This window comes from Alosa alosa, chromosome 6 (assembly GCF_017589495.1).
Source record: "Alosa alosa isolate M-15738 ecotype Scorff River chromosome 6, AALO_Geno_1.1, whole genome shotgun sequence".
NCBI classification, from domain to species: domain Eukaryota; kingdom Metazoa; phylum Chordata; class Actinopteri; order Clupeiformes; family Clupeidae; genus Alosa; species Alosa alosa.
Genome location: NC_063194.1, coordinates 15,689,436 through 15,715,223, shown reverse-complemented (window position 1 = coordinate 15,715,223; position 25,788 = coordinate 15,689,436). Strand labels below are relative to the sequence as shown.

At 40.1% G+C, this 25,788-nt stretch overlaps 1 protein-coding gene across 1 annotated transcript; it reads right to left on the bottom strand.

Moving 5' to 3' along the window:
- Positions 1 to 9,434: 9,434 nt before the first annotated feature.
- On the bottom strand, positions 9,435 to 25,430 carry st8sia6 (ST8 alpha-N-acetyl-neuraminide alpha-2,8-sialyltransferase 6). The gene is made up of 8 exons (XM_048246397.1): positions 24,520 to 25,430; positions 21,371 to 21,439; positions 20,846 to 20,923; positions 18,031 to 18,175; positions 17,773 to 17,885; positions 17,387 to 17,479; positions 13,696 to 14,172; positions 9,435 to 10,909 (listed from the first exon to the last, which is right to left on the bottom strand). The coding sequence occupies exons 1-8, from the start codon at positions 24,618 to 24,620 to the stop codon at positions 10,840 to 10,842; spliced, it is 1,146 nt and encodes a 381-aa protein (XP_048102354.1). The 5' UTR covers positions 24,621 to 25,430; the 3' UTR covers positions 9,435 to 10,839.
- Between the last annotated feature and the right edge of the window lie 358 nt (positions 25,431 to 25,788).

Here is a 25,788-nt window from a genome sequence, read left to right as displayed (position 1 = left end):
CTGAATGTTCAAAAGAAGCAAGTGCTTACTTTTCATTATGATCCACATAGTTCCTTAGTAGAGAAGTACCAACTAAGATGGGAGGCAGACCATATCACGATATCTTGGTGTCAATCTACCAAAGGATATTTCAACACTGTCAATCTTGATCCTCGGTACCAGGAATCTGTAAACCATATAAAAAAAAACAGAAAATATGTAAAAAAAATTCCCTACATTGTTTTGAAACCTGTTGGCTTCAATAAAGATAGAATTTAAAAAAAAAAATAATGGGCTGGCGTGTTCTCCCCTTGGGGATGCCAGATTAAGAAAAAGACCAACTGTCAACAGCTGGCAGTTATAGTCATGAACAGTAGGCCTAGCCTTCGAGAGGCAGGCAAATTTCCAAAATTAAAACATGAAACCAATTAAGTGGACATCGGAGGAGCTTCCTGAGATGGCGGCGTCTTTGTCAAACGAAGAACGGTGCCGGACGCAGGACATTCCTAACCGGCTGTAGCCTCACGACATGAGTTTAAAAAGTCTGTCTGTCCTGTTCATAATAACAACTGAGGAATTAAATGCAGCCATCTCTAGGTTGAAAGCGAATAAGTCACCAGGCCCAGATGGTTTCACGGGCGGAGTGGTACAAAATCTCTCGAGCAGTTACTCCCAATATTACTGCAGCCCGTATAACTGGATCCTAAAAAAGCAAAATTCCACCCTCCTGGAAAGAAGCTATAATTTCATTGATTCCTAAGGAAGGGAAAGACAAACTTGATTGTGGAAATTTTTAGTCCTATTAGCTGCATTACTAAATATAGACTGTAAATTATTTACATCAATACTAGCACATAGAATAGATAAGATCTTACCTAAATTAATTCATACAGACCAGACTGGTTTTATAAGACAAAGGCAAACACAAGATAATTTGAGAAGAACCCTCCACATTATTAATCACATCGTACAAAAAAAAACACACAGAGGCAATGCTTGTAAGTTTAGATGCAGAAAAGGCCTTTGACTCTGTCAGGTGGTCTTTTCTTTATAAAGTACTTTCAAAATTTGGCTTACACAAATCGATCATTGACACATTCCAAGCTCTATATGATAGTCCTTCTGCCAGGATTAAAGTTAATGGTGCCCTTTCAAAGGCATTCATCCTGGAACGTGGAACAAGACAGGGTTGTCCAGCCTCACCCGTGCTTTTTGCATTATTTCTTGAACCACTGAGTCAATGGATCTGACAGAATTGTGATATTAAAGGGATAAATATAAATTTGAGAGAATGACTCAGAGAATGACTCTGACATTCCCTAAGCTAATGACTGCTTTAGAAAAAATATAAAACGCTCTCTCAGGATATAAACTGAATGTTCAAAAGAAGCAAGTGCTTACTTTTCATTATGATCCACATAGTTCCTTAGTAGAGAAGTACCAACTAAGATGGGAGGCAGACCATATACGATATCTTGGTGTCAATCTACCAAAGGATATTTCAACACTGTCAATCTTGATCCTCGGTACCAGGAATCTGTAAACCATATAAAAAACAGAAAATATGTAAAAAAAGAATTCCTACATTGTTTTGAAACCTGTTGGCTTCAATAAAGATAGAATTTAAAAAAAAAAAAATAATGGGCTGGCGTGTTCTCCTATTGGGGATGCCAGATTAGAAAAGGCCAACTGTCAACAGCTGGCAGTTATAGTCATGAACGAGTAGGCCTAGCCTTCGAGAGGCAGGCAAATTTCCAAAATTAAAACATGAAACCAATTAAGTGGACATCGGAGGAGCTTCCTGAGATGGCGACGTCTTTGTCAAACGAAGAACGGTACCGGGCCGCAGGACATTCCTAACCGGGCTGTAGCCTACGACATGAGTTTAAAAAAAAATGCATGCAAACTAAACTAAATTTAATTTGCAATAATGTCACGTTTTTACATGGCATAGGCCTATATGCAGTTGTTTGATTGCACGCATGTTTGCATTTTGCAAGGTCTATTTTCTTACGTCTGTCTGTCCTGCCTTCAACACCGCTTCGCTGCGCGGCGGTCATAATAACAACTGAGGAATTAAATGCAGCCATCTCTAGGTTGAAAGCGAATAAGTCACCAGGCCCAGATGGTTTCACGGCGGAGTGGTACAAATCTCTGCGAGAGCAGTTACTCCCAATATTACTGCAGCCGTATAACTGGATCCTAAAAGAAAGCAAAATTCCACCCTCCTGGAAAGAAGCTATAATTTCATTGATTCCTAAGGAAGGGAAAGACAAACTTGATTGTGGAAATTTTCGTCCTATTAGCGTACTAAATATAGACTGTAAATTATTTACATCAATACTAGCACATAGAATAGATAAGATCTTACCTAAATTAATTCATACAGACCAGACTGGTTTTATAAGACAAAGGCAAACACAAGATAATTTGAGAAGAACCCTCCACATTATTAATCACATCGTACAAAAAGACACAGAGGCAATGCTTGTAAGTTTAGATGCAGAAAAGGCCTTTGACTCTGTCAGGTGGTCTTTTCTTTATAAAGTACTTTCAAAATTTGGCTTACACAAATCGATCATTGACACATTCCAAGCTCTATATGATAGTCCTTCTGCCAGGATTAAAGTTAATGGTGCCCTTTCAAAGGCATTCATCCTGGAACGTGGAACAAGACAGGGTTGTCCAGCCTCACCCGTGCTTTTTGCATTATTTCTTGAACCACTGAGTCAATGGATACGACAGAATTGTGATATTAAAGGGATAAATATAAATTTGAGAGAATGACTCAGAGAATGACTCTGACATTCCCTAAGCTAATGACTGCTTTAGAAAAATATGGCGCTCTCTCAGGATATAAACTGAATGTTCAAAAGAAGCAAGTGCTTACTTTTCATTATGATCCACATAGTTCCTTAGTAGAGAAGTACCAACTAAGATGGGAGGCAGACCATATACGATATCTTGGTGTCAATCTACCAAAGGATATTTCAACACTGTCAATCTTGATCCTCGGTACCAGGAATCTGTAAACCATATAAAAAACAGAAAATATGTAAAAAAAGAATTCCTACATTGTTTTGAAACCTGTTGGCTTCAATAAAGATAGAATTTAAAAAAAAAAAAATAATGGGCTGGCGTGTTCTCCTATTGGGGATGCCAGATTAGAAAAGGCCAACTGTCAACAGCTGGCAGTTATAGTCATGAACGAGTAGGCCTAGCCTTCGAGAGGCAGGCAAATTTCCAAAATTAAAACATGAAACCAATTAAGTGGACATCGGAGGAGCTTCCTGAGATGGCGACGTCTTTGTCAAACGAAGAACGGTGCGGACGCAGGACATTCCTAACCGGCTGTAGCCTACGACATGAGTTTAAAAAAATGCATGCAAACTAAACTAAATTTAATTTGCAATAATGTCACGTTTTTTTACATGGCATAGGCCTATATGCAGTTGTTTGATTGCACGATGTTTGCATTTTGCAAGGTCTATTTTCTTCGTCTGTCTGTCCTGCCTTCAACACTTTTACATATTGCCTTCAGCGCTGCGCAGCCTCAGGTCAGCTCACTTCACTTGATCAGTTCTTAGCGAACGGTAGTGTCACACAAAGTTAGCTAAACTGCTAGAATGAGCAACAAAAAACAAGCATCTTTAGCAGGTCACTGGCCAGAGTGTTTGAGTTGCGAGAGCAGAAAAAAAAAGTCACCGTTAGCTGCACATTTTAGTGATGAGGACTGGGTGTCAAAACTCGCTTACCTGTGTGACATATTTAGGTTGCTTAATGACCTCAACCTGTCACTCCAGGGGAGAATGACGACTGTCTTTAAACTGGCAGATAAAGTCGCTGCATTTAAAGCCAAGCTTGATTTGTAGGGACGACGAGTGGTGTATTTGATATGTTCCAAAAAGTAGTGGGGGTTTTGGGAGAGACTGAGGCAGGGCCCTTTCTCTCGCAGCTGGTGCGCGATCACCTTGTTGCGCTCTCAAATGAGTTTGAGCGTTACTTCCCATCCTTTAAAGATTCACGGCTAACCAATGAGTGGGTCCGCAACCCATTTGTCAATATCCCGAATAGTCCTAACTTGTCAGCGCAAGAGGAAGAGCAGTTGATCGAAATTTCAAATGATGGTGGTCTTAAGAGTGTGTATAAGGAAACCTCTCTGGCGGGTTTTTGGATCAAAACCAAAGCAGAATATCCCGAGATAGCCGTAAAAGCGCTGAAAACGTTTCCCACCACGTATCTATGCGAGGCCGGGTTTTCGGCAATGACTGCAACTAGACAAATTGCGCAATCGACTGAACATTAACACACTGAGGGTGTCACTGTCTTCCATCACCCCAGATGGAAGCTTCTTGTTGCAGGGAAACAAGCAGGGCTCCCACTGATTATATTCGTAATGCACGTTTAGTTCCCATGTTTTGTTCCCATATTTTGTTAAGCATGTTCACACTTATAGATGTAGCTTCAAGTTGTTCAATATTCATAGTTCATATTGTTCAATTTTCACTTCAAGTTCACGTTTTTCACAAGAGATCTTACCTTCACTGTTCATACATAACTGGAGCTAGTTCTTTTCAAGTAATGCATGCACAACACATATGGAACATGGAACCCCCAAACCCCCCCCGCCGGTCCGTGAAAAAAAAATAGGAATCAAACCGATCCATGGTACATAAAAGGTTGGGGACCCCTGGCCTAGGCTAAACTTCATCTGCATCGCTAACTTAAGCTAAATATGTTAAATTGGTTAGAGAGGTATTTTTTGTTTTCATGTTTCTGTAATGTGTAGCTGGGTCATGGTTGGAGAGACGTTAAAGCAGTTGCAGGTCAATTAACGCTAGCTAAGTCTTCATCACATCTGGCAACCCAGAAGAGGCTCGCGTCTAGGTAGTCTTGAGAACGTTCACCAGTGTTTTGATTTTGGCCTACAGAACGTTCGGTAACAATCCTACAAATCACTCCTTTAAGTCTCCTTGGATATTGCTACTGCAACACTTTAGAATAGAAGTCTTTATTATCCACTGCTGTGGAAATTCATCTTTGGCCCCACAAACATATAGCACACACAAACATGACTATACAGCAGGTACAACATATAGCACACACAAACAAGACTACACAGCACATACAACATATAGCACACACAGACAAGACTACACAGCAGGTACAACATATGGAGACATGGAAATGTGTAAAAAAGGTAGATCTCAGTAAAATCAATAAATAATACATAATATAAGTTAGTCCAAGATATCAAAGGTTCAATGGGGGAGGGGATTATGAATTATAAAAACTCATAAATTAAATTGATTTAGCAAAATAATGATGGTTTAAAATATTTCTTGAAAATGTTAGGCACGCATCGTGCTGGTAAATTGGTGATCTTTCTAGGTGTTGTGTTGTGTTGGGTCTCGACTTCATTTAGTGCATTTGTAGGAGCTTGAAATTAAGGATCTGACCATATTTTAGGCATTGCCTGTTGCACTTAACAGATAGGTTAACACAAATCACAATAACCAAACTGGCGAATGAAGTTGTCACTCAGACAACTCTGCTTTAAGGACACCGATTGATTAATTTCATTAGGTCAAATAGCATCTCTCCAGCAAAATTTTCTCCCAGTTTCCCACCTTAAGCGCATGGGAATTTTTTTTTCCCAGTGAAAACATCATCATTCATGTCACCTCATGAGGTTATAAGAGGTGGGAAACTGGGGGAAGATTGTATTATAATACGGCTTTAGCAGGACCCACACACTGAAACATACATGTAACTGCACTCTGCATGGCTAAGCAGGCAGATGTTATTGTTATCATATTTTGTGATATAAAGTAGATGCCCATTTGAGCTAATTTCAAGATTCATATGTGAACACCAAAGGTGTAAATCTGTATTTGGGCAACGGCTAGAATCGGTTGGGCAAAGGCTAGAATCACACATAGCAACTTGTAGGCCTAGTTCTACTGAAAAACAAAAAGGGAGCCTCTTTTTTGTGAATGAACTGAGGTGAGTGTGATTTGTTGAACATGGCAGTTGTCATGAAAAGTTGTTTAAAGTGATAACATCCCTCTCCCCTCCTAAAAATATGAACATTTTATCCCCCTCCTAAAAATATAAAGTATAAACATATGAACACAATGGACAAACATTTTTTAAAAATACTTAATTAACCTACCTGAAGATGGCGACAAAGTTAATGTCAATGCCTCATTGACCTTTGACACACACAAAAAAGCAGGTCCCAGGCACTCAGTCAGACATAAAAAGAGGAGAAGGAATGAATTAAAAAGCCTTTATTTGGTATTGTCATTTAAAAAAAAAAATACAACCCCAAAACAGAAAAAGTTGGGACGTTATGTAAAATGTGAATAAAAACAGAATGTAATTAATCTGCAAATCTCTTAAACTCATATTTAGTTGTAAAAAGGACACAGACAAAATATCAAATGTTGAAAATGACAAATTTGACTATTGCATGGAAAACATATGTTCATTTTGAATTTGATACCAGCAACATGTTTCAAAAAAAGTTGGGATGGGGGCAACAAAATGCTGGAGATGTTGTGTAATGATAAAGATATTTAAATATTCTCAATATTCTTGAGAGGATATATGTCAGTTTAGTGGAGAGCATCCTTACTTATAACATTTCTGTCTGGTATGGTCACTTGACTTTACACAATAAGAACAAGCTGTCCAGAATTGTTAAAATGGCAGGGAAAATCATAGGGCGACCTCAAAAAACACCAGATAATCTATACAGCACTGCAGTACACAGAAAAGCCATGAACATACTAGATGATGACACACACCCCCTCCATTCTGAATTTGAGCTGCTCCCCCTAGGGCGGCGCTACAGAGTACACATGGCAAGGGAAAATATATACAAAAACTCTTTTATTCCAAATGCAATTTCCATGGTCAACAAACAATGGAAAAACTAGACAGAAGGGAGGTGTAGCCAAGAGCACTACAAATGGGCTGGAGCTGGTGCTTTTTGCCTTGTATCTGATGTGTATGCATGTGTGTGTAAGCTAGAGGGAGGGGATACATGTGATGTGCTGTGTTCATCCTGTGGCTATATGTCTGTGTGTAACGGAATGAATGTGTCTACTCTATGTTTCCTATGTGTTTTATACTATTCCTATCAGTGAGACCAAAGACAATTTTCATGCAGGCATGACAATAAAGTATATTCTATTCTATTCTATTCTATTCTAAACAAAAGGAGGAAAGTTTGACAACCAATTAGGGAACTGGCAACACGATTGGGTATGAAGAAGAGCATCCCAGAGAGGCAGGGTGTCTTAGAAGTGAAGATGTAGGGGTATTCATCACTCAGAGTAAACCTGTGTGCACAAATGATGAAACTATGTCATTTTAATGCTTCTTAACATGAAATTGAGTTCATCATCTACAGGACATAATATATTAAAACATTCAGAGAATCCAGAGAAATCTTTGCAAATAAGGGAAATAGCTGCAAAACAAATTGGATGGCCGAGGTCTTTTGGACCTCAGATGGCACTGCATCAACACTAGAACTGTTTCCAGACCTGTCATTGTATGGGCTTAGGAAAACCTCTGATAACCATTGTATATGTGCCCAGTTTGATACTCAATTCAAAAACTGCAGCCAAAACTGTAACAGCTAAAATTGTATTGAGACATGATACAGAAAATGCCACCCTCTTATCTGGGCCTGAGCTTGTTTAAAATGGACTGAGGTAACGTGGAAAAAGGTCCTGTGGTTAGACCAATCAAAGTTTGCCATTCTTTTTGGAAATTATGGTCTCATCTGGGCTAAAGAGGAGAGGGCCTATCCAAGTATCCAACTTATCCAACTTGTCTTAGTGCTCAGTTCGAAACCCAACATCTATGACGGTGTGGAGGAGCATTAATCCAAAATGACTCGCACTGGTTGAGTCTGCGGATCCTATCACCTCCTCTATCCAAAGGTCTCACATGCTCCAAAACCTCTATTTTTAGTAGGGAATCATTCTTATTGTGCATATGTAAAAAGTGTTGGGCCATCTGATAGTCGGGGTCACTGGTACGAATAGCATAGGCCTACTTATGCTCCGCCAATCGATCACGCAGACACCTTTTAGTGCGTAAAACACATAAAACACATCCTATGGGCAAGATAAACGGTAAATAACCAATGTGGTGTTACAGTTTATGACATTTTTATTTTGAATGATTTGTTTGATTTGAAATCCACAAAGGTTTTCGAGGGGATGACATTACTACAATGGGGATAGTTCATGCACCGGTATAGCCCAATTGGTGTCTTAAGCCAACTTTCCTTCTTCTCAGGGGGAAGATATGTAACTTCGTTCAATCACGAAGAGTCGGGCCCTTCTGTAAGAAACCAAAGAAGATTGAGGAAAGACCTCATTGACCTTTCCTTGACCATGACTAGCTCCAGGTGTGCTGCTAGTTTCTGCAGCTGTAGAAGTGAACATGGTACACTCTTCTGCTCTTAAATGTATCTGATGTTTAACAAGGTGTTTCCTGAGATTTGATGTGTTGCCCTTGCCTGTTTTGCATATTGCCTGGCAAATGTTGCACAGACCACTGTCTCCGTCAATTTTTGTAAAATGCAACCACACAGTTGAACGCTTACGGCTGGCCATCTTTCTCCTGCTCCACAGCGTCAGCGAAACGCATGGTTTCTTTCCCTAACGTTGTCATATTGTTGTCATTGTGATTGTTCACAGTCTACTTTACCACTACCTGCTACTTTGCGAAGTCAGCTCAAACTAACGCCGGCAGGGCAGGTTGTCTCTATTTACGGAAATGACTGTGTGTGTGCCTCGAAGGGGGAGGGGGAGGCTGAGGGGTCGATCTAGCTCTTTGGTGGATAGGATCTACAATTAGGTGTTAAATCCCATTCAAGTCAATGAAGCGTTCTACTAGCATTGTGAAGAGCCGTATAATAACTAATATTACTACGCTAGGTTAAAGTACTCCCAAGTGCTATTGCACCACACATTGTAGTTCTCCTGTTTATTCGCTTGGAAAATCGCCACGTTTCATGTTGTGTGACCTTACACATTTTTATCAACTACTCGTGCAACTGTATTTAAGTAGGGAAAACGTGGATGTTTTTGATTACTGATATCTTCCTCCCTCTATGGCTACGTCTGAGCCCGCTAGCATAGCAACATGCTAACACATTCGCGCTGTGCACCAGAGCGTTTGAGTGCACGTACCGACACGGGAGAGGTATGACTCAACTCGTGAAAGTTAAGGTAAGAACATATATTACTACTGACATTGGGTGGCGTGTTCCTTTAAACAAAACTACCAGAAAACAATGTTAAGGCATTTGTGGAGAAGAATGATAGTTTGTGTGTTCTTCCTACAGCTCACAGTAAGCTATTTCGTTGCCCCCACACACACACACACACACACACACACACACATGCACGCACACACACAAATTCTGATTTGAATTGAGTATGACGACGTCAGGCTAAATAGTTCTTGGTTGAGAAAACAAACTGGGGTACACATTGGTCTGCATTTAAAAACTGTTCAATAGGTTAGCTACACTACATTCCAACGCATCACCTGTGGCTAAGACAGTTTTGTAACTGTAAGTGATTATAACTGATAGTATTGCAAACATAGGAAACTGCTGCCATCTAGTGTAAAGTCTTTTCTCATCAGTACATTCACTATTGTGCCAAGTAAATGTACTCAGTAATCACAAAACTATTTGTGTTTTCCAAATGAGTATCCGTACATCAGACCACAGAAGTTATATCAGTTTATTTACAGCTTAGTAGATGTTCAAAGCAAGGCAGTCAAACATTTCTGAGGCTGACCATATACAAAAACAGGACTTTCTTAGAATGGTGGTTCAGAAAGGCTCACATGCAAGCCAGTCACCATACTGTAGAACATTCTCACTGTCTTTCTTTTATTTGTCTTTCTCTTAGTCAACAAGAAGCACTTAAATAACACATTGCCGTGAATACGGCAGGAGGGTATAAATAGCTGCAGCTGTGTTATACACTCATCTGTGACAACATTTCCAGCCTACGACCTTTGACATTACAGGAAGCACTTAGGGCTGAAGTGGTTTTATGTCAAGCCAACACAGCGAAAAACAGCAAAGTGGTGACTACAGATCACCATGACATCTATAACTGTTTATAGGCTATTGGGGTTATATATATCCCCATCCACCCCTTCCCTTGGACACTCACAATCATCTTGCAAAAAATACTCAATGCCGGAAGATGAGCAGGATATGAGTTTGATGTGGAAACACCATGGAAACCCATAAAGTCGTTGATCTGCTAAATCTCTTGCATTCTCTGTGGTTTATTGGCAGTATGCTTAACATAAGACTCAAGATACGGCCCCTTCCAATTTCAAGAGCACTGTGTCGTTTTTCTTTTTACATTCCCGTACAGGAAAAGGCCAGTGGACTGCTGGCGGCCCACAGGTGGTAGCAGTAGCTGTCAACTGGCTTTCTGTTCATAGATGTTAGGGACTGTTTGGAGGTGGTTAAGAGTTCCAGGCAAAATGGTAACTAATTTACACATTTTTTGTCTACCTGTCTATATTCATTTACACTAATGCTCAACATTTTAAATAAATGCTATCATGACATGAGATTCTAGAAATAAAAAACTTTTTTTCACCTTCATAACCTTGTAGAATCATGACATTCTTCCTGTTCAGCCTCAGTTATCAGCCTTTAAAGCTGACATGACCCAACAGCAGACCATGAACCTCCAGCAGGGTACTGACAAATCACATTCCAGAAGTGTACATCAGTATACACCTGCTCTCTTCCTCCACAGACCCCTCGGTTGGTGTGGTTTAGCCCACCAGTGGCCTTCATTTGGGCACGTCCTTGAAACTCCAGGTGGCAGTCTCTGAGGTATTGTTGCCCCACATCTTGAGGGAACTGAACAAATGTATAGTAAATGAACTGAGACCACAACTTATGATAGTCACTGACAAAATGTATCATGAAAGTTTGCACTTTCAAAAAAAAAGACATTAAAGAAAATAATCAAATTGTTGTATTTCAGCAGTATTTAAAGGGTTTTCACAGTTAGGCATATAATCTCTGAACAGCACCAGCCAATTAATGAGCATCACACTTTTACAGGGTGGAATGTGCAGGTTACCATCATACACGTCAAATCCATCAAAATAAAACATGCATGCATGCTTTCAAAACATGCTTCACTCAGTGTTATACATGTGTCATGCGACTGGCACAAAAATAAGACTGCTGAAGCAATAAAATAAAATTGTTAGCCAGTGACCTAGCCAGTGACCACACAAATCAATTGTGAGTGATCGGGACATAGGCTCCATCTGGCTCACACAAAGGAGAGTATCGAATTACAGCGTTTTAGTCTGGCCTATGAAGAGTACACGTGCATGAACAGCCTCAATAGAAGACACCTTATGCATTTTTTATGTTATTACAGGTAAATGTTGGAGCTATCAGTTTCATGACACCCTTTCTGGTAGAAGAGGTTCATGCAAAACCTTTTCAACTCAGATCCAAAGTGTAAAGTATGTGGTCCGACAGTCCAGTATTTTGTAGCCTATAAAGAAGGGTTCATCAGCGTCCAAAGTACAACTTCCACTGGGTTTCTTTATAGATAAGCCAAACAATATTCCAAATAATGTGAAATGGGAGGTAGTACATTATGTTTATTGTCAGTGCCCCCTTCCAGGTAGCTAATGAAAACAACAGTTTTATCATTTGAAACATTTTCAATGTATTTTCCTTTGAAGTGTTTCCTAAGGTAGTGCAAAGATCCTTGATTATTAGTACTTGTGAATAGTTTGCACATTCTAAATGTTGTTTCCTAATGTAATGTGTCATAATAGCATATTATACAATGTTATTACACAATGCAAGTAGAGCGCTCCATTGACTTGAATGGGATTTCCCTAAAGTTCTAGCGGTCATTATTTTCGACTAAAGGACCTCTGAAAATAATAATGACCACTGTCAATGGCAATTACTGCCGCAACTACTGGAACTTCATTCAAAAGTGAAAAGCAGACAGTTGATCAGCTGTGTTCTAAAGAATGTTTGATTCAAGTTCAGCGTGTGTTGTTGCGAACTATTTGTTTCTCAGCAAAAGCCATGATGAACGGTAACAAATAGGCTATAGCCTAGGCTATGTAGGCTAAAGAGAGATATCGTGGGGAGTTTATTATTTAGTTTTGGCAAGTAGCCGTGTAATAAGCAGGATAATGTATAGAACGCCGGTCATTATTGGGAAAATAAGTCCCTTCAGGGCCTCCGCTGCGCGTCGGGGTCTGGTTCACCCTGTCGGGACTTATTTTCCCAATAATGACCGGCGTTCTATACACTATCCCTTACATAGTGTATTCTATAGTATTACAAACATTACAGATCAAAGAATATCTTCAGTTTGGCTCAACATTCAGTCTTTCCTGAGAATGAAGTAGTCTCTTTCACAGATGAACTCTAACCAGCCATCATTCTCGAAAGGTTTTTTTTACAGCCTTTGGAAGATATTTATATAAGAATCCATTCTATAATCATAAATGTACTATAATTTTATATTCTGATTCAAAATTAGAGGGGAAAGAAAACTTTTTCTTAAAAGGGTTTTACCCTTGCCAAATGCATTATGCTGTAGCACTCTTAAAAAGGACAATTTGCATCTAGATTGCTCTGTAGCTTTATATACTGTGTATCACTGACACAATATCTTTACTACTGATTAAAACATTTTAAAAGCCAGTCACTGATTAATTGGCATTAAGACAGGCAGTGCTACAGCTATTATAATTTAGCTGTGAAGCTGCCGACTTGTATCTGTTTATTTCCATGGGGAGCTGTATTCTTAGAGGTAGGTTTGTTTTAGCTTGTGATCTCAGCATCATTAAAAGTGGGAAAATGACAATTGCTTACAGTTACCAAAATATTTTGTCATGTACCACAGAAGAGTGGTACACTCAGTGTAAGCAATAGCTCAAAATATTTGAGAAATGTTTTGACAAATAACACAAATTAAATCAAGGCATATCCTTCACCATTCCAGCAGTAACATTATCCATGAGCCCACAAAACCTCATCCATTGTGTTACTTTAACACAACTGCACATGATAGTGCTAAAAGCCTAAAGCAATTTAACATGGCTTTATTGGGATTATTCACAATTTTGCCTTAAACTGTACTTCCTTATATAGCATTGAAGTGCTCTACTTGCCTGCAGACTCTTGTATCTAATTTAACTCAAAGAGTAGATTAGCCAATCAGAGGAGAGGTCAGAGAAGAGACCAGTTGGTTAAAAAATGAACCATACCATACAAGTATAATTGTTGGAATTCAGTGAACAACTTTAAATCCAAGCAAATGACGTCACCCCTTTGGAAGGGTTTCATTTAGAATGGCTTAGAATTGTAGATTGTGATGAAAATGAAATGAGATCAACAGGAAAACAAGATATAAAAGGAAATGTTTGTGCAAATCACTCTCAAAGACTGAGAGTCCAGTCTGCACAGCAGACATGTTTTCAGCCGCCCACAAAAGAAGACTACAAATCCCAGCATGCCTTTTTTTCCAGCAATAAAACGAGGAATCGAGTGACAACAATTCCTCAGAATACTGCAGCCATGCAGAGAACAGTTCTGATAGCTCTCATGAGAAAGCATGCCTTAGTCCAGAGGTGGCCATGCCAGGCATGCCTTACCCATCGCTGGGCGGACACTGTCCCAGATGCACCCTGAGAACGCCCTGCTCGTGGAGCCTCAGCAGGTGGTCAAACTCGGCTGGCATTGCATGAATCTTCTTCTTCGTCTCCCGGTCATCGTAGTAGTGGTTGGTGAGGTGCCGGTGGTGACCGTGCGGGTGCTGGCTGAATGGCCAGAAGCCGTACAGGTGCACGTTGGTGCACAGCTCCAGGGCCAGGCTGGCCATGATGAGGCCCGTGCTCAGGCGGACGGTACGCAGGCCCTGCGAGCGCCAGAAGCGAGCCAGGCCGGTCAGGTAGTCCGGATTGAGGAAGACGGGTCGCGTGGGGCTCCGGAAGTCCTCCAGGGTGTAGACGGCGCGCAAGGACACCGGCGTGTTGTGGCCATATGAGAAGGCAGGGAGGAGGACCAGGGCGTCACCGTAGGGGCGGAGGCCCTCAACGAATGGCCGCCGGCGCTCCATGAGCCCACCAAACCTGACGGAAAAGGAAATGATGGAGGAGACATTCAAAAAGAGAAGTGAAAGAGGGAATTTCCTAAAATACCAAGCTGGATGACAACACTCAAAGAGGTTGAGGGGAAGCAAACATTTAACACAAAGAATTTAACACAAACCTACAAACAGGGAACTCATGGTAACTCAAACATTGAAGGGACAAACATGACCCGGGCCTGAAGAAAGCAAATGAGTGAAATGCAAAATGGGAATAAGTGAGCTTCGCTCTTCTATATGCCTGCAAAGACAGGGTACCCATAGCTGCAGCCTAGTTTGCTACAAGCCTATGAGGGGCAGTGTTTACAGAAATCTAAGAAAAGAAAAAAATGGTGAATATATAATGCTGGTTGTTGATCACGCATGACTGAAAGCTAGATACAGTATGTGAAAACCTTTAATGCAATCCTAAGAAACCTTGGTAACACTTTATTTTAATGTGTCGCTGTTACAGTGTACTTACCTAATTAGGTACAGTGGTACAACCTGTGTAACAACATGTACTATCAGGTACTATCATTGTACTTGCATTATGTATTTGTGGGTACCTACATATAGTTGTTACGTTGTAATACTGAGTGCTTTTACAAAACTTTGCCAATTTGCCTAAATTTTCATCAGAGGCAAAGAGCTGACCTGAGACCTGCTGGATGGGGTAAATCTGCCCATGATGGATTATATATACAAACCATTCTTGTTACTCTTTGATACAGTGGAATAAACCTATTAAGTGTACCAATTAATTACTTACATGTGACATATGTTGTGTCTTCGATGTCTTGGAACAGGTCTACTAATTCACTACATAGTACATATATCAGCTGTGTTGGTACACACTTATTGCTCTTTGATACAGTGGCATAAACCCATTAAAATGAAGTGTACCAGTTAAGTACTTACAATTACATATTACATGTATGTTGTGTCATTGGTGTCTTGGAACATGTCTGCCATTACCCTCCATACTGTAGTACATGTATCAACTGTGTTGTTACACATTTATTACTCTTTTGATACAGTGGAATAAACCCATTAAAATAAAGTGTACCAGTTAAGTAGTTACATGTACATATTATATACATCCTGTCAATGATGTCATGCATCCTGTAATTGATGTGTTGAAACGTGTCTGCTGTTACACCACACAGTACATGTGAATTAGTAGACCTGTTCCAAGACGTCGAAGACATAACATACATGTCATATGTACATGTGAGTAATTAACTGGTACACTTAATAGGTTTATTCCACTGTATCAAAGAGTAACAAGGTTGTAGCAGCACAGCTGTTACATGTACACTGAAAATAATGAGGCTTTGACTGGAGCTCTTTGCCTCTGATGAAAATTTAGGCAAATTGGCAAAGTTTTGTAAAAGCACTCAGTATTACAATGTAACAACTATATGTAGGTACCCACAAATACATAATGCAAGTACAATGACAGTACCTGATAGTACATGTTGTTACACAGGTTGTACCACTGTACCTAACTAGGTAGGTACACTGTAATAGCGACACATTAAAATAAAGTGTTACCATCGTATCGAAGTCATAATTTTGGTATCGTGACACTATGTCCTATCTCATTAAAGGCATAAAAAGGCCAAAAAAAATACTTTAAGAACTTTGGGAAATCCCATTCAAGACAATGGAGCGTTCTACTTGCATTGTGAAGAGCCGTGTAATAATATGAATAATAGCATCAGGTCTTTGTTCTTATCTGTGATAAACACCAATCTTTTGGCTGGAAATGCTTCCAACGTGTTTGCCTGTCGTGTGAAAAATAGTTGCTGTTCTTATTTCTAGCTGGCACGTTTGCAGTGTGACATTGGTAAGACAATACTGGACATTTAGCCGAAAAGCTAATATCGGGCTGTAGTAAGAATCACAGAAACACTTTTGTTTGTTTGTTTGTTATCAAGATTACTATAACTATAATATATTCAGAACTCTGCAGCCAGACTAATCACTCATACCAAGATATCTGCTCACATCACCCCTATTCTTTCTCAGCTTCACTAGTTACCGGTTCTGTCCCGAATCAAATTCAATGAGCCCTCCATGACCTTGCTTCTCCTTCCTCTGTGACCTTCTGGTCTCTTACACTCCATCCCACTCCCTCAGATCCTCTAACAAGACTCTCTACCCTGGGTGGCAGGTCTTTCAGCACCATGGCCCCTAAGCTCTGGAATTCTCTCCCTCAATCCCTCCGTGATCCCTCCCTTCTTTCCTTTCTTCAAAGCGACCTTGAGTCTGGCGCTATATAAACTACATGTACCACAAAAATGACCACCACTCAGCAACTACTCTTGCAACTTTTGTGTATGTAAATTGATTGATTGTGTGCATGTGTGCGTTTGCTTTTGTGCTTACGTATGCTTCTCTGTGTGTGAGTTTTCGCTTGTGAGTGTGTGTGTGGGGGTAATGGTGTGTGTGTGTGTGCGTGTGTGTTTATGAGTATGTGTGTGTGCCTGCATGTGTGTGCATGTATTTTTATGTGTGTGTTTGCGTGTGTTCATGAGTGTGTGTGTGCATGAGTGTTTGTGTGTGCATGCGTAGTGTACAGTCACTAAATGTACACATATTATAATTTATTGTATGGCCCTCCATGCTTGGAATGCATTCACATAATGATCCTATACGTCAAATTCCGTTCAGTTTTGAACCTGTCAGCCAATGATACCTGCGATTACAATGCCTCAGCTTTTTCATTTTTAACTAGGTGGCGCTATACATCAAATGAGTTGTTATGAGATGGTCTTTCAGTTATGGGCACCCGGTCTTTCAGTGTCCCGGGAATCGTTGAAACAAAATTACTGAAGAAAAAAAAATCCGAAAGAAAAAAAACTCTGACTAAACTTATATGATCGCCACTTCACTGCGCTGCGCTATTATTATTATTATTATTATTATTATTATTATTATTATTATAACCCTTTTAAAAAAATACTTTCATGACAATGCACAAAATGTCAAAGAAAAACGTTCGCAATGTGCTGCCACAGACACACTCATCAAAGAAATTGCAAATCACGCTCCTTGCACACACACACACACACACACAGCATACACACATGCACAGCACACACACACATGTACAGCACAGGCATGTGCAAGCAAGCACATACATGCATGCACGTAATCACATTCCTCTGATAATTCAGAACAGATACTCTCTTTTTTTCTGCTCCACTCACTTTTCATGGAGAATGCTGGGATTGGCTGTTACCAAGTTGGTTTTATTCCCCACATCCTTTTCATAGCTGTGGTCCAACGGAGGAAGGTTACATCTGTGAGAGAACCACATGGGGAGTTGGGGGAAGGAGAGACAGTGGCCTCACATGTTACTGTGCAAAGGTTTGTTTTACACAGTTAAGTATAGTTATGTTATATATAGACTATAATCATAGCTATGCTTATGGTCTTTAGCAGACACTTTTATCCAAATTTACTTTCAACATTATATGGCAATATTATATATCTATCTGGAACAGACCTTTTCCTAGAGTCCTGGTGGCTCTTATCAGTTTGTGTATTTTAAAGACGGATACAATTATATGGATTGAGTTTTGTACGTACATACCTGATAACAAACTGGGCAGATTCGATTCTCTGTCCACAGCTACTGTTGGCAAGAATACCCCCATTTCCAACAACAGAGCATGAATCCCATGTTGTGTTTCCAAAGGGTGACTCCTACACATGTGTACACAAATATACAGAGAGAGAGAGAGAGAGAGAGGTCACATGATAAGAACCAAGTAGAAAACTATGTAGTGTGTGAAGTAAGCCCCTGTGCCCACTTTCCCATAAGCTTTTAAGTACAAATGGTGTCCTTTACCTTTGGAAAGACACTGAACAGTGCAGGGGTCACTTGCAATGGCTTCCTCTTCTCACCATCATACACAACCTTTGACCTGACAGGGGTATTGGCTTGCGTGACAACTGCTTTAGTGACACCATGACACTTGCTGCTCAGCAACGACCTAACAAACCACCCCACAAAGACAGTGACAGAATATTGGTCACTATAGACCCTCACGACTGCATAAAAAGTCATGTGTGTTCCTATTAGGCATTTCTGGTGGCACGGAAAACAACACTGAGCTAATAGTAACTTTGAGACAAACATTTAAAAACAAGTTTTAAAGTTGACATTTTGTAATAAATACTCTAAAGTCCTATTCATTTTCATTTCAAAGTATCTGTGTTGGTTTTCAATGTTTCAACTGAAAACCCTCTATTACAAATTGAAAAAGTCAGTGCAGTATTAACATTACCTAAAACTTCACATGATATGTCTCTTTACATTTATTTGTTACCGTTTCGTTGTAGCTTTTGCTGAGAAACAAATAGTTTGAATTTTGAATGAAGCTCCATTGCAAGAAGTGACCGGACTACTTGTGGAGTGATATGAAATATGTGAATTAGAAGCACAAAACCTGTTGCCATTGACAGAGGTCATTATGTGTTTTTAGAGGTAATTACATGAATATAGTTGACTGGTAGAACGTAATGGAGCGCTCTACTTGCATTGTGCAGAGCCGGATAATAAATTACATTATTCTTGTCCTGGTCATTTACATGCTACAGAACCGATCAGAAAGTACAGACGTCTCATGTCCTGTATCCTCTGAAACAGGATCCTGTCACAAACATGCTTCCCAGATGGTCTTTGGAGTGCTCAGGTGGCATGATAATATGGTGAACGCTCGCAATGAAATGAGGTTCATCGAGTGTCACAGCGTTCATTTCATCACAATCCTGCGAGAGTGCAACTTGGCTTCCCTGACTCCCTAGAACAACATGATGCTGAGGTCCCCAGGTCCATGGTATGGGCCCAGGAGAGGGGACACTCCAGGGGTCACACTGTCCAACTGCTGCTCTATTAAGGTAAAAGCCACCATGTGCAGGCTTAACCCTTAAAGGTGTAGGTTTTTGAACATTCTAAGTTCCGCAACAATTGAAGGTTCTAAAATTCTATGTTGAATTCAATGAACCCAGATATTCTTTAGAATGTTAATTTCCCAACATTCCGACGGTACTCCTTTAAGGCTTAAGCGCATTCCAACAGCAGGGTCCCCTATGGCTATGCTAAAGAGAGGGTCAGCTGAGGAAGGGGAGGACGGAAAGAGAAGAACAAAAGAATAAGAACTTCCACTTGACACCCCCCCAATCACACAGCAGACTTCAAAGAAAAATGCTATCCACCCAATACAAAAATAAATTAAATGGATAAACAACTCATAACAGACTCTGGTACAGTAGGCTTAGCCTTTGTTTGATTGGTAATTGTAATTTCCTGAGAACAGAATTCCAAGTCCATCCTGCTCTAGAATCAGGAGTTCACAAGATGGCAAGTACACCTATTTGTGGCCAAACTGTTTTCTAGAAAAATGATTTGTCCACACATAGCCTACATGAGTATTTTGAGTTTACTTGAAGATGCATAACTCTGCCAAGAGCATGGCAAACAAATAAACAGGTGCTGATAACCCTCATTAAAAAGCCATGTTGAAAAATCAGAAGTCTGAAAAAAAAAAATAGATAAGGCTGCTCATAGTGACATTACACACCTAAAGTTTTTAAGCGACCTAAAACATAATGCAGTAGCAAGATATCTTTTTGCCTTAGTTTCACTGGATGAGATGATAACTCTATGGTGTCCAATGATGCCCTCAGAGTCAGAGGTGATGAAACAAGGCCACAGCATGAATTGCTTGAAACCTACACTTTCACAACTGTCCTTGAGTCAACAAGATCTGGAGACCACATGTCCAAACTGGTACAGAACACTGAAAGCATGGTATAGTGAAAGTAGATATGCAATACATAGTGAGCGTGTTCTAGTCAGTTACAAATAACAGATAACTTAATGAAAGATATTTAAGATATTATTGAATTTAGATTGCTCCATTGCACAAGGCAAGAGCACACCGATAACCAAGATGGATACTGTGATGAGCATAGCCTTAAGATATATAAGAAAACGTTTTGTTTGCGGCACAAAATACTGTACAGTTATTGTTGTCTCATGACCATCCCCGTGGTTCGATTTCCTGTTTCCACTGAGTAATGCTCCACTCCAGGACTCTAGGAGAGAGGCCCAAGAGCACAGCTCGCCAACCACCCAGCCTTCAACGCACACACATGTTGATTAAGAATTCTCAGGAAATACACACACACACACACGAACGCACACAAAGAAGATGCAGCTATGCCTCAGGCATTGCTAAAAGGCCTTGAATGACTCAGCTGTGAATTGACATTGTGTATTTCTGTGACAGTGATAACAGCATGTTCACAGATGCAACAGATGGTTCTGTGTGTTTTGGGTCATGGGAATCAAATGGAATGGGAAAGGCAGGGGAAATTGGGATGAGTTTTTATTTCCGGCACTTTCCTTGGGAACATCTGGCAACATCCCTGCATTCCTCTCTATCTCTCTGTATTTCTTTCTATCTATCTATCTATCTAGTTAATTTTCTAGTTTGTTTTGTTAGTTATTGCTATTTAGTTATTGCTAGTTAGTTATTGTTTTGTTCTTGATGCAATCACTGAGCAAAACTCGATATTGTGATAATGAAAATTGTGTGTGTGTGTGTGTGTGTGTGTCTGAAAGCACATTATTTGGAATGGTTTGTATGTGCTCTCACCTGAACTTTTTATAATTGTTTTCTTGTTTCTTCCAGTTTTTTGAATAACGTTCCACCACTTTATCAATAATGCTGTCCCTGAGAAAAGGTACAATGCATGATTTCACAGGACACCAGTAAAACGTCTTTCCAGAAGCAAGTAAGATCTCGACTGCTTTTTTGGAAATACAACAAAAATAGAACAATGAAGTAATTTATCCAGCCATTAAATATTTCTGCAATTGTATGTTAAATACATAACAATACATAAATAATAACAACAGAAATATCAAAAGAGTGCATTAGATTTAAGGAACAAAAGACCATAGTAATTTTGACAGAATATGACCCGTCATGTCTTTTATCGTGTCATGACCGATTAATTCAGTCTTTTGCCTTGTCTTGCTGAGTCAATGATGAGTACACACTTTTTAATGTAGGTGCGGTTAAAACAAACCACAGATGAGTCTGGGCATGTTTTTAAAGCTCTGTTACATGGGTTTGATTTTTATGATGTTTTCATGGCTCAGTGCTCTGAGGTCTTACCTGCAGCCTAGGCAGTCTGTTGAATCCACACTCTTCTGGCTTTGGAAAGGGCTACGAGGAGTGGTGTCACTGCAAGAGTGAGTGAGACAGGTGAGAAAGTGTGTGTGTGTGTGTGGAACAGAGAGAGAGAGAGAAAGGAAGACATCAGCATGTGGAAAAATGCACCGTATGTACATTTCAGAGTCTTTTCTCTTTCTGTTATGAACATTTTTGAACAAAAAGGCTACTGATAATTTCCTACAACCTACATGTCTCTAAGGTGAAACTGAGAGCCAGCCCAGCTGGAGCTGTGTTTTGACAACAAACAGAACATCGGTGTCCTTTCAAAACCATGACGACAGTGTCTCAGGGTTGTATACCATTCCATGACTCCTCTCTAAGTTGGTAGCTTACCATAAACACAATCAATCCCACACCACACAAACATGTTGACAGTCCAAAGACTACACTCAGTGAGTGGAAGTTATAGAAGCAAAGCTTTTTGACAGAGATGATCCTTATTTTTGTTATCCTATTTTAGAGGATTATTATTATGTGAGAGAAGTTGTTTTAACAGAGGAAACCGTACCAAACTCCAAACAATGCAGTGCATTCTGCGTCTACTGAAATCCATCTCATACACAGGGTTGGGTCAGATTACTTTGAAATGTAATCCATTACTGACTACAAATTACATGCCAATTTTTGTAATCAGTAATGTAATCAGTTGGATTACCAAAAACATGTAACGTAATCTGATTATTTTAGGATTACTTGAACAAAATGATCAACATCTTGGACAATGAATGCCATCCACTCTACAGCACTATTAAAAAGCTAAAGAGCTTGATCAGCTGGAGACTTCGCTCACTGCCATGCACAACTGAAAGGCTGAGGAAGTAATTTGTCCCCAGGGCTATTGAACTGTTTAATGCTTCACTAAAGGGAAGAGGAGAGATAGACTTCTCTGCCTCTCCACCCCTCCATGTTTGAGTACTGACTGTCCACTACTGCTTTACTACTGTTTTACTAATGTCCACAGCCTAATGTTTTTACTACTGTTTTTCCTGCTACACTGTTTTTCATGCTATATTAGCACACATGATCAATGGCTTCTGCTACAATACTGAATGGCTGTAACCCTATTACCTCAACCTGTTCTTGTACTGACATAGTTTTTTTTATATTACCTTGTCTACATTATACTTTACTCTCCTATTTGTCCATATTATTTATGCTGGTCTCTAGACCTTATTATTGCACTGTTGGACTAATGTTGGACTACTTTTTGCACCTTCACCATGACACTCACTCTCTTGAGCACCTTACCATACACACAGAACTACAGGACTACTGTTGGACTACTTTTGCACTCTCACCATGACACTCACTCTCTTGAGCACCTCACCATGCACACAGAACTACAGGCCCTGTCACTACAAGTGTCTCATGCTTGATCACCCTCAAGCACACTGGATTTTTTACATTTAATTTATTTAGTATATTTAGTATTTAGTTTTGTTAGTTTTTCTTATCTCCTACTGTCTCTATTGTACAGTGGAGTTTGGTTATATGTTTATACTTATACTTATACTTATATTTACCATTTCTGCTGTAAGTGCATGTTGTGTGTGATGTCTGTATGCTACTGAGACCCCCTGAATTTCCCCTTGGGGATCAATAAAGTATCTATCTATCTATCTATCTATCTATCTATCTATAAATATGCCCATTAAGTAAAAGACACCACCACAGAATTGATGAAAGAATTCTATTCTATTTTTCTCCACTCTTCTCCAAACATGCACAACTCAGCTTAACCTTTATAAGGGCACAGCTGGACAAAGAATTTAGCTTTCGCTGGATTTTTTTGACCCAGGGACATGGCCTGAGATTGGCATAAAAAAGGGAAGCATTAAACCCAAATGACACCATGTCCATTTTGTGGGGGTGAGAAAATTATTATTTTGGGATGTTTTTCAACCAGGGGGACCTGGTGACTTTCTCAAAGTAAACGGTAACACTAAAATAAGAGGCTACATTAAGATTAGGAGGAAAAGATCAGGCAGTGTGCTGAGAGACCTGCTCCAATAGTATGTTAGTAAGTAAGTATATCTTTTGATCCCGTGAGGGACATTTGGTCTCTGCATTTATCCCAATCTGTGAATTAGTGAAGCCGAACCGGCAAGCCCAAAGGCCTAAGCCCTAACCAGTAGGCCATGGCTGCCCCAAAAGGCAGCATTTAAACATTAAACCACACAATGATTCAAAACATACAGCCAAACAAGGCCAGAAATGGTTAACAGAGAACAATATCAATATTTTAGAGCGGACCTCAATCCGTCTAAAAAGTGAGCACAAGGCCAAAGTGATGGCAAATAATCGTTCCTGCCTCAAACCCCAGATTGCTGCTAAAAAGGTGCAGTCTCATTGTGGAGACATGAAGAGGCTTGGTGGGTATTATATGAACCATTTTGAGGGCTGTGGTGGTAAATAAAGATCTTTCCAGTGATTGTTTAAAAAGGGTATGAATAATTTTGAACACACATTTTTTCATAAAAATTTTAAAAAATAAAAAAAACACTTTTTTTGATTCCATGTTTTTACCACATTGTCTTGCAACCTTTTGGCATGTGCAAGTGTCTTTTTAAGTAAGAACAAACATATTGGTCAAGAGAAAATCAATATTTGCCAGGGGTATGAATAATTTTGTTCTTAACTATATCTGAAAAAAGTCTAAAAAGTGAACATCCGAATGAACTGCTTGTCAAATTGAAAGATATCATAAAAAAGTTGCATTGTTTGCATGATAAAATGTAATCAGGTAATCCCCAACAATGTAACTGTAATCTGATTACACAATTTTTTTTATTGTAATCTGGGCTGATTATAGTTACTTGATTTTTGTAATCTGATTACTAATCCAGATTACATGTAATCCGTTACTACCCAACCCTGCTCATACATACGTTTTTTAAATTAGAGAGGATACAGAGAACTTTTGTTTAAAAGTAAATGTGATTTTTGCTTCACAAACAGTACTTCTCTTACACCAACATAAGTGATTAAAAAGAATTATGTTATTATGTAACTATAAAATGTGCTGTGAAGAATACGTAATAGTTTCTTCATATACACACACAAACACACACACACGTGAGCAAACTCACCTGTCTGAGTAAACAATCCACAAAAGCAGGGTAAAGAAGGATCCGAGGGCGAACAGAATGAGCATGAGATAGAGGAGCAGCTTGAGAAGAACAAGCTTCATTCCTCACACACACACACACTTACTCACACACACCTGCTACTTCTTCATGGACATAGCCTCTCTCTCCTACCCTCGCTCTTTCTCCTCCGTGCGGCCCCGTCCCTTGCACGGACTTTCCGGCCCAGTTGCTCGTGTCCACCTCAGGTTTCCTCCTTTTGCGATCCTCCTGGCTCCTTGCTCAAGTGTTTAATCCTGTGGTGGCATTTCTCTGGACCCACTCCGTTTCTGCCTGTCTCTCTCCCTCCCTCCCTCTTTCTCTCCCGCTGTATTTCTTTTGTGCTTTTTTCTTTCAGCTTTTCTCTTGCTCAAGCCAAGTAGTTAATCTCCTTGTCTCTCTCGCTACCCTTATTCCCCCTCTCTAACTTTCTCTCTCATAAACAACAGACTGTCTCACCAGGCAGACACACCTCTATGATTGCCCTGATATTCGTCTATGACATCTCAACCTCTTCAGATGTTCCTCTTTTCTGTCTCTCTCTCTTTCTCTCTCTCACTTTGGTTTCTCTCACCAGTTCTGCTCTGCCCCTCTGCTAGGAAAGGGGTGGGGGTTAGAAAGGTGGGGGTGAGGGGTCCTCCCGATCTTTTTTCTCACGGTTTCTTACTTTAATGTGTAATCCTTGTTCATTTTCTCATTTCCATGACTCACTCTCAGGCAGGCAGACCTTGTTCTTTTTCTCCTTTTCTCTTTCTCTCTCTCTCTCTCTCTTGTTCTCTCCCTCTGTATCTTCCTGTCTCTGGCACTCTGTTAAGGCTCCACGTCCCTACTTTTGCTCTGCTTGTCACTAGCTGTTGCTGTTGCTCCTTCCACATTCTCCACCCCCACCCCCATGTCCAGGAATGATTGCCCCCTCCTTCCCCCATTTTCCCCTCTCCCTCTTACTGATTCTCTCTCCTGCATTCATTTGTCTCTTTCTCTCACTGTCGTGCATGAGCAGCAATAATATGAGTGCCTGGTACTGAATTCGCGTCCAAGGCTCTCTCTTTCTCTCTCTCTCTCTCTCTCTCTCTTTCCCTCTCTGTGTGTGTGTGGGGGGGTGTGTGTGTAAGTGTGTGTTTGGAGTGCAAGCTATTTTTCCCCTTTTTTTCACACCATCCAATCAGAGTTAGTAACTACTTGGGGCAGTGGCTATCAGCCTATCAGATCCTCTGGTGTGAGTTCTCCCCTCAA